The sequence below is a fragment of the Euphorbia lathyris genome, chromosome 9 (assembly GCF_963576675.1).
Source record: "Euphorbia lathyris chromosome 9, ddEupLath1.1, whole genome shotgun sequence".
In the NCBI taxonomy this organism is placed as follows: domain Eukaryota; kingdom Viridiplantae; phylum Streptophyta; class Magnoliopsida; order Malpighiales; family Euphorbiaceae; genus Euphorbia; species Euphorbia lathyris.
Genome location: NC_088918.1, coordinates 29,769,204 through 29,784,782, shown reverse-complemented (window position 1 = coordinate 29,784,782; position 15,579 = coordinate 29,769,204). Strand labels below are relative to the sequence as shown.

Below are 15,579 nucleotides of genomic sequence, written 5' to 3'. Positions count from 1 at the left end.
ATTTTCAGCTCTATACAAGAGAGGAAGAACAAAAAAGAAGGGAAGAGAGAAGATAATTAGGACATGAATGTTGTTATAGATAATGATTGATGAATAATGAGGAGTTAATTTAATGTAATACGTGGGTTTTTGGGATCTGAACCAGCTAATCAGTGACTGGCAAGTTTTGTACTTACTGAAAATCTTTAGACATTAAAACATGGATAGAATGTGTTTTCAGAGATAGAAGCTGATAATGATTTTCTTGTTATCTTATTTCATCATGTGGATTAATCAACTACCTTAATATAAACAATTTCATTAATATTCTTTCACTTTTAACTTAAGCTTCTACTTTTTTTTTTCCTTTTACTGTTGTATATCGGGGGAAGTTACACCTATCATCCCTCAACTTTGTCTTTACTTTTTGTATGTTTTTTGAACTTTAAAACCGGACATAAAATTCTCTAAACTTTGCTTTTTACTAACATAAAAGTCCTTATGAAAATAAACGACTTCAAACAAGAATTAAAGTTGTTTAGAACTACATTTTTCATGGAACCTGCGTTTTCGATTTTCTAAATCACAATTTTAGGAGCACGCTTTCTCTCAAAGTAGCTACTATCTCTCTTACAACCAAACAACATATAAATCATCTCAAAACCAAAAAATTTAAGAATTAAAGTTATTTAGAATATTGTTTTCATCAGCTTTACAGTGGCGGCATCTACTGTTAGAATAGTAAAAAGTTAAAGGATTTTTAGGTATGGTTTTGAAGTTTAGAGACTGATAGATTGAGTATATAGTTTATCTATGTTAAAGGATTTTTATATACGGTTTTGAAGTTAAAAGATCCACGTACCATTACGGGTCGTGGGTATAATTTACCCAGAAAACAACTCTAAGAAACTGATAGGCTGAGTATATAATATCACAGCCAAAAACATGCATGCACAGATTTTAATTAACATTTATCTGATTCCTCTTGATCTAATTAATGTCAAAATGTTCACTGAAAAACATGATAAATTTGGCATAGGAGAATCTGTTCATGTTACAAGGTTGAGATTATGGGGAAAAATAAAATAAAATATAGACAAGTTGGAACTTTCTATGAGAACCCATAATCATCTCAACAATCATTGTCTTAATTAATTAGTACCTACCAAACATTAATTTTTGAAAAGAAAGTTAGCACATGGACACATCTGGAACTATTAGAAATTGGTAATTTTAATATTTTTGGGGGGCAATTAAAGAGTAATAATTGAAAAGCATAAGAGGCTGGAAAGCCATGTGCAAAGACATGAAATTGCCATTATTGAAATGGAAGATGCATAAGAACAAAGTATCCTTTGGCCTATATTTTTGTGTGCCCATTTATGAAAATGATAGTGCAATATTAGGTACCCCACATGCCTTTATGCCAAAGCCATCTCTACTATCAATCATTTCATCATTGGTATCCTTAATTATGCTCACAACAACAAATAAAGTGAAAGTAAAATTTCATATGAAGAATTAATTTTGGTTGGATAAAAATTTCTTTTTTTTTATATGAACAATAAAAATTTCTATTTCTTTTTTTTACATGTGGATTAATATTACTTTTCGGATCTGGAAAACTCAGTACCCTCCAGCCACGTGCACTACTTTCCGCACCAATAGTTGTATGATTAAGTAATGTCTTTCAATCTACAAAATAGGCTACACAGGCTGAGATGGAGTCACCTGAGAAGAATTAGCAAACTATCAGATAGGGGTCGGTATACAACGTCCCTTCTCCGATGCTTAAGTCAGTGATTTTATTAAGAAGGAAGTAAGTAAGACTTGAAAGCAAAGTGAAGGAAAAATTGATTGCGTACATTGTGCCTTTTTAGGAATGATTATGAAAAATACCTACTGATGAGTAGCTTTTCACGTGTTAACACCCGATTGACTCATATTCCATATGCTTTTGTGTCTGTCTCCCCTTTATCGTAAATCATGACGCTTCTTAAGGATTAGGAGCGTGCATTTGGAATCCGGCTTTGTGATTGGGACACGTGTCCTGAAAATTATGGTTTTTGCATAAGACGCTTTATTAGTCCACATGACAAGTTAGACCACTTCCTCAAGAATTATGGAGACGGCTCTCGAAGGGAGAAGAGAGCTTAAGAGAGAATGCCGAAAGGTGTCATCGTTGTGATAACGAGCCCTAGGAGGAAGTGGGAGATTGCCAGTCTAGATAAGGTACATGAGGCTCAGTCAAACTTTTACTTCAACAACCTTAAAAACAAATCGGACCAATGGCATGATGACACTTTGGTTATTGAGATAATAATAATGGAATTCAAGGTTCAGAGGGTCTTCATAGACACCGGATTCTCGATCGACATTATGATAAGGAAAATTTTCGAAAGCCTTCCTATCAGCTAAGAGAAACTGCTTACCAACACGACCCCAATGGTAGGAATCAGTGGACACACAGTCCCATTATTGGGTAACATTTGCCTTAAGGTAGAAATGGGAGATTCGAGACCCAAATGGAGGACTAAAGTCGAGTTATTGGTTGTAGACATGACCTTACCTACAATGCAATAATGGGTAGGCCCCTACTGTTAAGTTGTGTTTGAGCTTTATATTGGTCCCTTAGTAATGTAAGAATTAGTTCCAAAGGGGTAGGGGGTTAATGAAACTATTTAGGATTTAGAAAGCTTTTTAAATATTGAGGGTTTATCACAGCACACAACACAATTCAGAGTGTAAAGATTAAGGTTCAGAGGCAACGCTAGTTGATTTCCAACTGAGATTGCTTATGTCATTGATTCGGAAGACAACTCTTAGGGGACTTCCGAATTTTGCACATTCAATATGTTACTCTGATTAGTTTAACGGTTCCGAATTAGAAAGCAAAAAGATATAAATACGGAGTAAGAGTTAGAAAGTGATACTCAGCAGATTTATCATGGTTCGACCTCCTGCCTACATTCAGTCCCTAGAATTCATCTTCCGAGTTTTAATCCACTACCGAGCTCTTTCTGGTAGAGCACAAACTCTTACAATAGATATTGAGATCTTATAGAGTACTTTTCTCTATAACCTACACTCAACTATCTAACTCTGTTTGCTAAATACCGAACAAATAGAGATTCCAGATTAATCTATAAGATTGATAATTTTTGTTCTAAGCTAAGAACACTTGGAGAGAACTTGAAGAAAAGATTACACAGAGAAATATGAAAGTTTGTGTAACAGTTCTTGCTTTGCTTTGCTTCTTGGAACTTAAAAAATGATTCACTCAGAGTGTTTTTGTACGTTGACGGTCTTCTGCCAATGTTGAAAATGGGAGGCCTTTTTATAGTTGACACTTGAGGCAGAGATCATTTCAAAATTCAAAATAACCGTTGTGAGGAAAACGTTCATCTGTCGTTTTCACTCTCCAAATGCCAGTGCCAACAACCAATTATCTTCTATCTTTTATCTGTTGGTTTGTCTATTGTCCTGTTCTCCAGAGTTGGTCGGATGCAGTCTTCTTGGTATAACCAAATCAGGCAAAGGTTTCAGGTTGACCAGGAGATAAGCTGTTTGTGGTTCTGAAACTTTCCTTATCTGGTATTGGCAATGTCGGTTGTGTGCAAGTCAACTATGTCTCTGTCCATCGTCTGATGATCTTGTCCAACGTGGCTTGATTCTTGTCTTTCGGAACACCTTCGTCTTTTAGAGTACATTTGAAGGCTTCTAGATCCTTCTATGAGCTGGGCTTAGTGCTTTGATGCATAAGCCTGATTGACATGGGCTTTGATTTAAGCTTTAAGGCCCATTTTAATTTCTTTGAACTATTTCTTATATCAATCAAACACTTCAAGAAACACACTAGTATAAATAAATCATTTTTATTTTTTAATGTGTTTATTAATTATGGATATATTAATTTAATTTAATATTTTTTTATCATAATCAAAATTTATGTGGAAATTGTGTTTCAACACTTTATCCATTTGACATCTAGCCTAGAAAATTCCAACCGAGAAAGGTATGGAAATGGGCCAGGGCAGTATGATTTGCAATACCCTTCACCCCATTACTTTAGAATTCCTGATTTCACCTTGTTTTTAGGAGAAGGGGGACAATCAACTGTAGAACATATTGCACGTTTCACATTTCAGTGTATCAGATTAAGTGTGGACACTAACTTCAACATGCTACGTTTACACTTATTTCCTAGGTCACTAATAGGCCCAACGTTTCATGGTACACTACTCTACCGATGGAGTCAATCAATGGTTGGGGACAAATGGAAAGACTTTTTTGTTGGTCCCGTGTAACGTGACAATATTAGTTCCAAGGGGGGGTTAGGAACTATTTAAAAAATTTCACGTTAAGGCTGACTTGTTTTTTTTTTTAAGACTTTAACTTAGTCTTTTAGCACAGTGGTACTGAGTAAGTTTTAGATACAAGCTTAGTCAACGGGTGACTAAGACTGCTTCTATTCTTGAGTCAGGAGATAACACTTAAGTCTATTCCTGAACTCAGCTTCTCAGTTTACTCAACTCAGCTTATGTTCTTTTTAGTGTTTTACTAGGCAGTATTTTAGCAAGCAATATATAAAGGAGCTAAGGGTTAGAAAGATATTACTCAGCAGACGTATCCTGGTTCGGCCTCTCCGCCTACGTCCAGTCCCCGGAATTCCTTCCGAGCTTTTCGAATCCTCTACTGAGCTCTTTAAAGGTAGAGCACAAACCTTTTACAATAGCAACTGAGTATACAAGAGTACCTTCCTCTATTCCTCTACTCAATCCTATTTCTACCGCTGAGTGTTATAACCGAGCAACTCAGCGTCTCCTTTCTATTCTTCTAGAAATGATAAGTGTTTTGTTCTAAACAAAAGCTAAGAACACTTTAGATGAAATAAATCACTCTAGACTTTTACACAAGAATATGAATTGGTGTAAGATTTTTGCTTTGCTTTTCAACACAGAACTTCAAGTAATGATTTGATCAGCATTTCGACTTGATGAACATCTGCATCAAATGAAGCGTTTGAAAGTCCTATTTATAGTGACACTTGAGACACCGGTCATTTTGAATTTCGAAATAACCGTTGGAGGGAAACGGCTTCCTGTCGCTTTCACCCAGTCAGTGCTCAGTGTCTTCGGCCAATAAGAATCATGTATCTTCTGTCTTCGGCAGTGCTCAGATGCTTTTCGTCCGGCTGATCAGAGTGTCTCTACATTTATGGCAAAGTCTTCTAGACAGCTTCCTGCGTCTTCTGAACTTTACCCAAAGTAGAAATACTTTGTCTCCAAGTTTGTTCAGGTCAGCTGCTGACCTGACTTCCTTGTCGCACAACTCATTAGCTTCGTCTTAAAGCTATTGGGAAGGGCTTCTCGATCATTCTCTTCATTGGGCTTGCGTTTCATTCAGCTTGAGCCGCGTTTTGATCTGCTTGGGCCGTGTGGCTTTCAACAGTTGACTTGGGCTTGACTTTCTCTTGTGGAAAGCATTTAAATTTAATGTGTTAGAATATTTTTATCATGGTGAATTAATTCTACTTAAATAATTTTGTCAAATCAAAATCACGTGGAAAGGTATTTCAACATTTTTCACAACCAATTTTACCGCACAAAACCCGAGGTATGGTTTGTAGGACTTTCTCATATGATGTAACACCATGGTGAGCTTGTCTAGAATTTTATTAACATGTTTAAGAAGATGTCATTGTTGCCGAATCAACATTCTTGAAATCGAGTTTGTAAAAATCACCCAAAAGGGTGTAGAATTCGAAAACCAGCAGAAGTTCCAAGGGGTTGACTTCCACGATTACTATGAGCTCGTGGCAAAGGTATCTGAATATGAAGAATTGATGAGGGAAGACCATCACTAGAAGAAGAACACCATGGGAAGCTACCATATAGATGTACAAATGCATGAGGTTGCCATTCTACTTAAGAACCCTAAAGCTCCGGAAGCCGTCAAAAGAAATATGATGACCCAATATACCTTTGATGTGTCAAAGATGGAGGAAATCTTTGATTACCTATTAAAGGAGGAGTTCATCACCCTACCACACAAACATGTAATCTGGACCAAAGAAGAAGTAAATGGGTGAGACTATGTAAGTATCACGATAACTAGAACCATAATACTCAAGTTTGTTTTAGTTTTAGAAATATCGTGTAGGATAGGATAAACTGGGGGATTCTTCAACTCCCTAAAAGAAAAGAAAGCATGTTGATATACGAGGACACACTTCCAGTAGCTAGCATGATTAACGCTGCCTCACTAGAATGGGGGGCAAGGAAAAAAATTCAGCCCAAGGACTTAACAAGTTTGGGTACCGAAGATAGTGGCTTCAATAATAAAGTCGGAGGAGAGTTCGAGGCAATTGTGAAGTCTGAAGAAGGAAGGTGCGCAACAACGATGATTGTTCTTCATAACGCCTCAAAAACATCATCCATTGACCAATGGTAGGTAAATAGACATAAGAAATTCCCAAAGCCTCTCTCAAAAAATGCGAAAAGAAAATTGAGAAGAAGAGAGGCAGAAAAAAGAAAGAACAAAAAAGAAGCATCCATCGTTAATTCTAGTAACGCGAAGAAAAAAAAGAATCAAGAAAAGAACATTCAAATCCGTGTAGGGGTTTTTTTTTATCCAGATAGGATATGCGACTACTTATTTGATCTTACCTTCAAATTTTAGAGGTGAGGGCCTAAAGAAGGAAGCATCTAAGTCCGAGTACAAAGAGCGAGAAGATACAACATCAAAGACATCAGTTGAAGACGATAATAAAAAGGTTTACTTCAATAAACCCACTCCTGAAATGAACCGTCACATCAAACCATTGTACGTCAAAATACATGTAGATGGTAAACCAGTTTCTAGGGTGCTTATTGACAATGGGTCAGCCATCAACATCATGCCTATGAAGATGGTGTTAACCCTTGGAAAATCAGAAGACGACATAATTTCAGCAGATGTTTCAATGTCAGCTCTCATAGGGGAGATTGCAAAGACGTACAATGTCCTACCTCTAGAGCTCACCATCATGTCTCACACCACTATGGTGGCTTTCTTTGTGGTAAATTCAACCGCGAGTTATTAGGTACTTTTAGAACGAGAGTGGATCCACTCCAACTCGTGCATCACATCATCCCTGCACCAACTCATTTTATTTTGGAAAGGAGATTACATGGAGGTCATTCGGGCAAATGAGAAATCCTTCAAGACTTGCTCAAACATGGTGGAGGCTAGATTTTACGAAGATTCCATCGGTCCAATCCGAGCTGGGATGAGTAATAAGGAAAAATCATGCGACGAGGAGATTAAAAATATCTCAAAGCCAATTGCAATCGTGCCTTATCAAAGGCTGATCCGCAATGAGCCCCTAATCGAGGAAATCCCATGATTAAGTCGAAATAAGAGAAAGGAGCATTAGCATTAGCCATTATATCAAAATTGAATGCACAACAGCTGGTAGAGAAACTATATGAAGAAAGCAATGTGAAGATATCAGAACTTGAAGCACTCGAAGGTAAACTAGAATTGATTCTTCGGGAGGAAGAAATCCATCTGCATGTTCTAAAAAAGGCAAATCCAAAATTAGAAGACGGAGGGTCCATATCGGTCGACCCTTTGTGTGAAGTGAATTTGGGAACGAAGGACGAGCCTCAGATTACATTTGTTAGCAGTTTGTCGCACCCTGTATTAAAAGAAGCCATCATTAATTTACTCCATGAATTCAAGGATTGTTTTTCTTGGAATTATGATAAAATGCCCAGATTAAGCAAAAATATGGTGGAGCAGAGATTACCCGTCAAACCCGAGTTCAAGCCCTTCAAGCAGCCAACGAGGAGGATGAACACTGAGGTCGAAGGAAAGGTAAAAGAAGAGATAAAGAAACTTTTTAAAGAAAACTTTATCCAGCTAAGAAGGTACACAGAATGGTTATCCAATTTCGTTCCTATAGTGAAAAAGAACAATAAATTGCGTGTATGTGTAGATTTTCGTAATTTAAATTTAGCTACTCCAAAAGACATATATATGATCCCTATTGCTGATATATTGTTGGTAGATGTTGTGTCTAAAAATGAATTGATATAACCAAATTCCAATTGCTGAAAAAGATGTTGCCAAAACAGTTTTTCGGTGCCTGGAGTCGATTGGATAAATGGATTGACCTCTTAATTTAGAGTGTTTTATTAGTTCATTAAATTTGTTTCACCTGCAATTGTTTAAAGTAATCTATTGACTCCTTAAACTTGTTTAGAATGATCTATTAGCTCTCCGGACTTTATTAAAATGGTATATACATTTTAATTTGTCAAAAATTTCTCTTATTATGATATGTGGACTTAAAAGATTAATCATATCACTTCAAGTAAGTCAAGTGGACTAACGAAATACCCGATCAGTTTTTTTAGGCCAAATCTAGAGTGCTTTTGATATATTAATCCTTTATAATTTGTGAAACTTGATATTTTGCTCTTTTAATATGTGATCTGAATTTAAAGGTGATTCACCTAATATGATAAAAGTGATCTCAAATCTATGAACATATATTGACAAAGTGAGGCTTCCCATTTATATGAAGAGAATAGACCTTTTTCTGTCATTTGATACATCAACATCATCAACTGTTAATTTAGATCTCACCACTTCACTATTATTGAAAATATTCTTTTCATGACAGAAAAGATACCAGTACTATGAACTAATCCAATTATTATTAATTTTCATAAAAGACCTATGTAATGAAAGGTCCCAAATTTCTGGGAGAGGTAATACCGTATCCATTGGATCCCGTTCCATTAGAGTCGGGAATCCCTAATACTCATTTCTATAGGATTAGAGATGAGAAGGAAAATTATCCTCATTCCCGAGGATGGGTTGGGGACGTTAATAACTACTCCCATCCCATGGAAATCCCTAACCTATTATCATTATCCATGGAAGTATTCATAGATATACCCATTAAAATATAACATTGATGTTAAAAATATGTTATATTATATATTATGTATCATATATATTAAATATTAATATAATTAGTAAAAAACTAATCCTAAAAGGTAATTATATTCTATAGTCTATAGAAAGTAAATAATTTAATAAACGTATCTTTAGTTCCTTTATTCTGAAAAACATATTATAAAGTCCCTATGTTTTGTCAATATCAACAATTTGATCCCATTATCTTTTTTTTTTTAGATTTTTAACCAAACATATCTTAGCTTTTAGGACAACCATAATGCAATACAAAATGACTATGTTACTCTGTCATTTTCTGTCAATCTATTTATACTAAATATAATGGTTAAAAATCTAAGAACGACCAAATTGTTAATAGTGACAAAGGATATACACCTTATAATGTGTGTTTCAAAATAAACGACTAAACAGTGTGTAATGTAAAAAAAATGGAACTAATAAATTATTTACCAGTCTATAGAATCCACTTTATATAGAATTGCAACTTTCATCTGTTTCAATTGAATTCTGAATAACTAAAACTTGATAATTCATAATTTCCTATTCTAATATAAATTTCAATTCCGATAATGTGCGAAAGTTTCCAATAATGTTTTGTTATTAGTTAAGAATAATTTATTTATTTAAATAAATTATATCTAGTAAATTGTATATATCTGATATTAGTTTAAGAAAAAATACAAAATGAAGCATGCATATCCATGGAGATCCCCATTACCTATTGGTACGAGACAGATAAATTTATCCCAATTTTTGTCAATGGGACAAGGATAGAAAATTCCCATTACGAATGGAGATGGAATTGCTCGTCCCATCCCCCAACCCACCCCATTGACAAGCCTAGAATTTCCTCTGCTAATTTTTTTAACAACTGTATTTTAACTTTCAATGACAATATGTCCCTTTTCCTCTCATATTAGAAGTGTTTTTTATTTTTAATTTTTTTGGGCCGTGATTTTATACTAAAATTAAACACAATTTCTCATCCATGAGTATGGAGGAAATGGGAATTCGGAAATGATGAAGCCCAACAAAAAACAGAAGGCTTTCTCCACAAAAAAAGCTGAAGATAACACTACTATGGTCCTTTCTTTCTCCATTTCTCTACCTCTACTTAGCTTAGCTGCCTATCTTTCATTCAACGGCAAGGTGTTTGAACACTAAATTCCTGCTGCTATTGCACCCCACTCCACTTCGCCCAATCAACAAACTGCATCCCACCATATATATTGTTGGCGAATCGCACACCAACCGTAAATGCCATTGCAACAGGCGGGACTTGCTTTGCCAAAGGCGACGCTTCAACCAGGCTTTCCAGTCCGTTGAGAATTTGGTAACGAGTGTTCGATGATACCGCAAGGAAAACACCTGATCAACACATCATACTGTAAGCATTTGGAATAGGTGCTGAACTGAATTATAGATCAAAAGCTGGAAGGTTTATATTATACCCCAAAGAACAGCACTTTGTACAAGAGGTGGCACTGGAATATCCTCTTCTGATTTCTTTATGCTCCTGAAAATGAAGGAAGAAAAATAACATAATAAGCTATTAATTTCTTGATCTTTTCCAGACGTCTTCATGTTTTTATCAGCTTAGTTTCCCTATGATGAACTAAAAACTGCATCGTTGAAAATCATCGTACTTTTCAATTTGGCAATCCAATGATTTTCAGTAAGAACCGAACCAAGCATCTCACGAGTTCAGATAGAACAATATCTAAATGGAGCCATACCTCTTGGCAGTCATGATCAGATTAGCAATGCCTTGGCCGATTAGTCCACACCCGAACCCAACTGAACCATATAATACACCCTGCATCCAATATCAAAAAATCACTTGCATCAGAATAACAATAAAACTACTACCATAAGAACAGCAGCTTAGGCTAAAAGGCCAGGCTTTAAGTATGAACTTTGCACGTAGTTCAAAACAATAAACTCGATGAATTGATGCTTTCGGGATTTAGACATGCAACTAAATAACTACTTTTAAACAAATCAAGTACCTTATAGAAGTATGTGGCCACACGCTGCTTCACAGAGAACTTACATCCTGGTCTTTCAGCTTCAAAAACACTGCATGGAAATGAGTGATTCTTAGTGAAGCATGAATGCAAAGTAATGTTATCAGACAGTCTTCAAGAAGAGAACAAATAGAAAAGATTTACTCATATACATAAGTTATATGTTTGCACACTTGTCCTGCTACTTGAATTTCAACACTGCATGCTCAAACCGTAAATAAAAACTACTTGAATTTCGATTCAAGTGAATCAAGAGTGAGGCAGCAAGTGCTAGATAAAGTCCTCAACCAATTTACTTTTACTGGTAAGTGGTAAAGGACATCCCTTAATTGGTCAAGGGTAAGGAAGCTAAAGCAGTGCATCTGGTTTTGAACAATACAGACTATAGGGAAAACCATGATATGATCAACAAGTTAGTTGCCTGGCTGGACTGCTAAAGACAATCTCTAAATAACTATGACAATAAGCAATATTTTTAATTCATTCGAGGTTCAAATGATGAACAAGTTTAGCTTCATATATAGATGAATACTATTAAACATGATTGATGCAGTTAACCATAAAAAATAATCAGTAAAAGAAGCATACTAGTGATAGATTTGACGTGAAGGTAATGAGGTACAATTTACCAATACAATTTTTGCTTGTTGCTGCTGGATATTGAGGATTTTTCATCTCACTAAACAAATAGTTCTTAATGTAGCCAATTAATGAAGAAAATAATGAATAATGTTGTTCTGCCACAGCCCTGGATGGGATCTTAATGGACGCAGAGCTAGCCCTTGGTCCAGAATATGTTTTAAGACCAATTTTGTGAGATTTATCCCTGACCTAAATTCTAAACTTAGTTGTTTCTGATCACTTTTTTTATACATATACATTTTTTTATTGGATTTTAATTTTGATTCTACACAAGCATAATGAAACTCAAGGAATCGCTATGCAATGCGCAGCAAACCATTGGAAAGGAGAAGCACAACTTTTATAATAGAAATGTAACAAGTCAAATAAAAGATAGTTAATGGCACAAGATTATTACCTGCTGGGAAGAGCTGCACAAGCCTGTTGTATATTTCCAAATAAACCTCTTGAAACAGATGGCTTCCCGATACGAGCATAAGGAGCTAACATACCAACCATAGCAACGCCAACAACCATTCCCACCAAAAGATCAGCTGCATACAACTCAAACTCTGACCAAAAGTCCTTCCCCCTTTTCTGAACTTCAGCAAATGTTGCACAACAAGAATCAATAACAATCTGCCATATCACCAAAAGAATTCATAAGAAGCAATTCAGCTCCATCTGTGAAATGGAACTCTCCAATACAATCAAGACTTTAGAAACATTAACACAGCATCAACAAACTAGAGTTCAACTTCAAATACAAAAGCATGAATATACATTCAACAATTAGGAAAACTAATGGGATTAGGATTGAAAATTACTTTACATAAATTACCCCCAACAAACCTCTGTTCCAACTTTGAAAAGGAAAGAAGGATCAGCCAGCATTCGGTTCCGCAGCATAGCACAGTACTTCATTAAAAACCCTAGTGGCCAAACGGATCCCTGCGATTCAAATGCTAATCAAAACCAGAATGAATGGAGAAAAAACTAATCAAAACATCAAATTCCCATATTTCCAATACTAAATTCTAATCGCACTTACAAACCTGCAAATCCAGGTAACGATGGACAAAGATTTCACGTATCCCGGTGGTTTTTGCAGCCTGTATCATATCCTCGGGAAGTTGAATTCCCCGCATTTCCGCTTCCTTTATCACTTCTTCAAATTTCATTATAGGTCCAAATTCCTTTTCTTCTTCGCTATCACCCTCATCACCGCCACCACCTCCTCCTCCGCCTCGACTTCCACCATCTCCAGAACCCCCACTATCACCGCCGCCATCAATTCTGAAGTCCAAAACTCGTTCATCAATCAAATTACCATCCTGGCCTGTCGTTTTAACACAGTAGAGTTTTGAAAAAGAGTGTATTTGAGGGTATTGAAAGACAAACTTGATCGGATTAGAACCTTGGAAGGAAGAAGAAAAATTAACAATACATTGGGCTGTAGTAGCTTCATTGGGGAAGCAATTACAAGGTGCGAGACTGAAGGCAAGTGAAGAAGACAGAGGCATTATTGTTAATAGTTAAAATTTATTTCGGTCTAAAATGAAAGAGAAAGAAGAGGAAATTTGTGAGGAATCAGAAAGGAGAAAGCTGTGGGCATAAAGATCGAGTCTTTCTCTTTTCGAGGTAGCTACAAAAGCTTATGAGAAGAGAGAGAGAGAGAGATGATGATGGTGGGTGGCTAGGTTTTAGAAAATGGAGCGAAAGAATTGAACAATAATAAAAAATTGAAAACAAAAAGAAAAATGCAATTTCGTCGCCTGAGAGATTCGAACTCTCGCGGGGAAACCCCATGTACTTAGCAGGCACACGCCTTAACCACTCGGCCAAAGCGACGTTGATGTTCGAGCTACCAGTTTTATTATTTTTAAATTCTCTCTACTCAAACAGTATTATGAAAGGATTTGGTTAGAGTTAGAAATATGTTGATAAAACTAATTAACTCCAAACTAGAAACCATTGACGCTTTTAGAATTGTTTGGCATTGAAGTATTTACGAGTAAGAAATACCAACCATCAATTCAAAATTATTAATTTGGTAGTCAAAGCTATCAATCTCAAAACCATCACTTTTTGTGTTTAAACTTAGGATAAATTTTTCTTACAAGTTAAAGTATAAACATGTTTCCAATTCTAACAGGAAAAGGAGGAAAATAGATACTCAATATAAAGTGAGTAAACAGATTTTCATACTTATGAATGGACTAATTACGAGATAATAGTTAATACACTATATCTTGTGTCTATAACTGTTTATATATAGCTAGAGTTTTTAAGTTAAATCTTTCACTGATTAAGAATCCTTATGAATTAAGGATATCTGTGTCCCCTAAGGAATCTAAGTTCTGGAAGGAATCATTTGTCACGTAGAATTTTCGAAAGTTCCTCCGTTGGAGAAAACCGAAGCCTTTGAGGATGCTCTTGGATCGATTCCTTTGAACGTGATCTTTAATCTCAAAAGGAACAATGCTAACGTCACTCATGCAATGTCATTTTGCATGATATCAATTTAAATTATTAAATTAAAAAAATTAGGTGTTTAATCAAGATTAAAAATTTATAATGTTGTTCTTTGACGAAATTGGATTTATATATACCTTTTGAATAGAATAAAAAAAGAACCATTGGTTAATATATTAGAGCATTAAAATTTTATTCATATATGGCTGTTAATACTGGTTAATAAGAACCTTAAAACATCATCAAGCAATGCATAATTTTAGGGTCTTTCTTTCTACACCCTACTTTTCCATCTTATCCTCAACGGTCCTAATTCATCATCTCCATTTCCAATCTCCCAAAAGTATTTCTTCAATTTCTATCTATTTTCCTTTTAGAATTTCCACTAAAATTCAGACAAGAAATTCAGAAGAGGAAAACCTGTTCGGAAATCATGGAAACATTACGAGGAGCCCAATTGACGATGAGCGACGGAACATCCTTAATAACAGAGGTAGTTTCCGACGAAGACTCACATCTCTGTCTCTACGTTCTTCTTCAAGACATGCTCAAAGTAGGAGACATGGTAGTCGGATTCGAAATGGAATGGGGATTCAAAGGCTACTCAACATCATCATCAATGAGCCGATCAGGAAGTTTATCCGGCCGACAAACTTCCGATCAACCAATCCCCACACCAGATAATAATAAATCAGAAACTCATCCAACTCGGAAAATCGAACACCATATAGCATTACTAACTCTATGTACAAAGCTCGGTTGTGTTCTAATCCGATTAAGCCCTAAATCAATTTCGGCATCCTTAAAACGTTTCCTCGGAATTAAGGATATCGTGTTTGTCGGAGTTCATGTTAAGGAAGATGTTCTTAAGTTAAAAGAGGCTTATGGACTCGTTATTAGGAACTGTGTCGAACTCAGTGAGTGGGCTGCTAAAATATATGATCATCCTAAGTTTGTGTTTTATAGTGGAAGAGAATTGGCTCATAAATTAATTTACATAAAATTCGAACCGAAACCTTATACGACATTGTGGTCGAATTGGTTTGATCATAATCTCAGTAGTGAACAGATTGAATGTGCAGCTACTGATGCTTTTGCTGCTTATAAAATTGGTAAGAAACTTATGGAGAGCGGTGCCACGGGCGTCAAGAGGTTGTTCGCTTAAATTTGAGTAACGGAGAATCGGGATACGTACGAGATTAGATACAAATTTTTGTTCATTTCATAAACCGAAATGAAAATGAGGATTCCTCGTCTAGACGGGAACAATTACGAATTATTGTTTAAATAGGATTGTATTGTTGTGTAATAAGATTACTTGTTGGGTGTAAATATTTGTCTATATATATGCTATTGTGCCTGCCTGGTAGAAGGATATATAGCTGATAATATACACTCTTTTCTCATGAACTTATTAAGAATTATGCATTAGAAATGGTGAAGTTTTGGCTCTTGATCATGGTTTTCCTGTTCGGAAGATTATTCCCGGGTTTATTGGTGGTTGTAC

At 35.7% G+C, this 15,579-nt stretch overlaps 2 protein-coding genes and 1 non-coding gene across 3 annotated transcripts; 1 reads left to right on the top strand and 2 right to left on the bottom strand.

The window, feature by feature from the left end:
* Positions 1-9,778: 9,778 nt before the first annotated feature.
* LOC136207104 (protein RETICULATA-RELATED 1, chloroplastic-like) lies at positions 9,779-13,311 on the bottom strand. Its single transcript, XM_065998381.1, has 7 exons — positions 12,653-13,311; positions 12,450-12,548; positions 12,016-12,236; positions 10,959-11,028; positions 10,686-10,765; positions 10,401-10,465; positions 9,779-10,317 (listed from the first exon to the last, which is right to left on the bottom strand). The coding sequence occupies exons 1-7, from the start codon at positions 13,118-13,120 to the stop codon at positions 10,124-10,126; spliced, it is 1,197 nt and encodes a 398-aa protein (XP_065854453.1). The 5' UTR covers positions 13,121-13,311; the 3' UTR covers positions 9,779-10,123.
* A 55-nt stretch (positions 13,312-13,366) lies between these two features.
* TRNAS-GCU (transfer RNA serine (anticodon GCU)) lies at positions 13,367-13,448 on the bottom strand. Its single transcript has one exon. It is a non-coding gene; the product is annotated as a tRNA-Ser (tRNA).
* An 897-nt stretch (positions 13,449-14,345) lies between these two features.
* LOC136205447 (protein RISC-INTERACTING CLEARING 3'-5' EXORIBONUCLEASE 2) lies at positions 14,346-15,379 on the top strand. Its single transcript, XM_065996045.1, has one exon. The coding sequence runs from the start codon at positions 14,506-14,508 to the stop codon at positions 15,235-15,237; it is 732 nt and encodes a 243-aa protein (XP_065852117.1). The 5' UTR covers positions 14,346-14,505; the 3' UTR covers positions 15,238-15,379.
* Positions 15,380-15,579: the final 200 nt, after the last annotated feature.

What these genes read in the sequence shown, in the direction of transcription:
- LOC136207104 (XM_065998381.1), bottom strand. Translation starts at nt 13,120, where the DNA reads ATGCCTCTGTCTTCTTCACTTGCCTTCAGTCTCGCACCTTGTAATTGC. An exon ending in TTTTCAAAGTTGGAACAGAG is followed by an intron (nt 12,237 to 12,449) that starts GTTTGTTGGGGG and finishes GTGATATGGCAG; the next exon opens with ATTGTTATTGATTCTTGTTG. An exon ending in CTGATCATGACTGCCAAGAG is followed by an intron (nt 10,466 to 10,685) that starts GTATGGCTCCAT and finishes CTTCATTTTCAG; the next exon opens with GAGCATAAAGAAATCAGAAG.
- LOC136205447 (XM_065996045.1), top strand. Translation starts at nt 14,506, where the DNA reads ATGGAAACATTACGAGGAGCCCAATTGACGATGAGCGACGGAACATCC.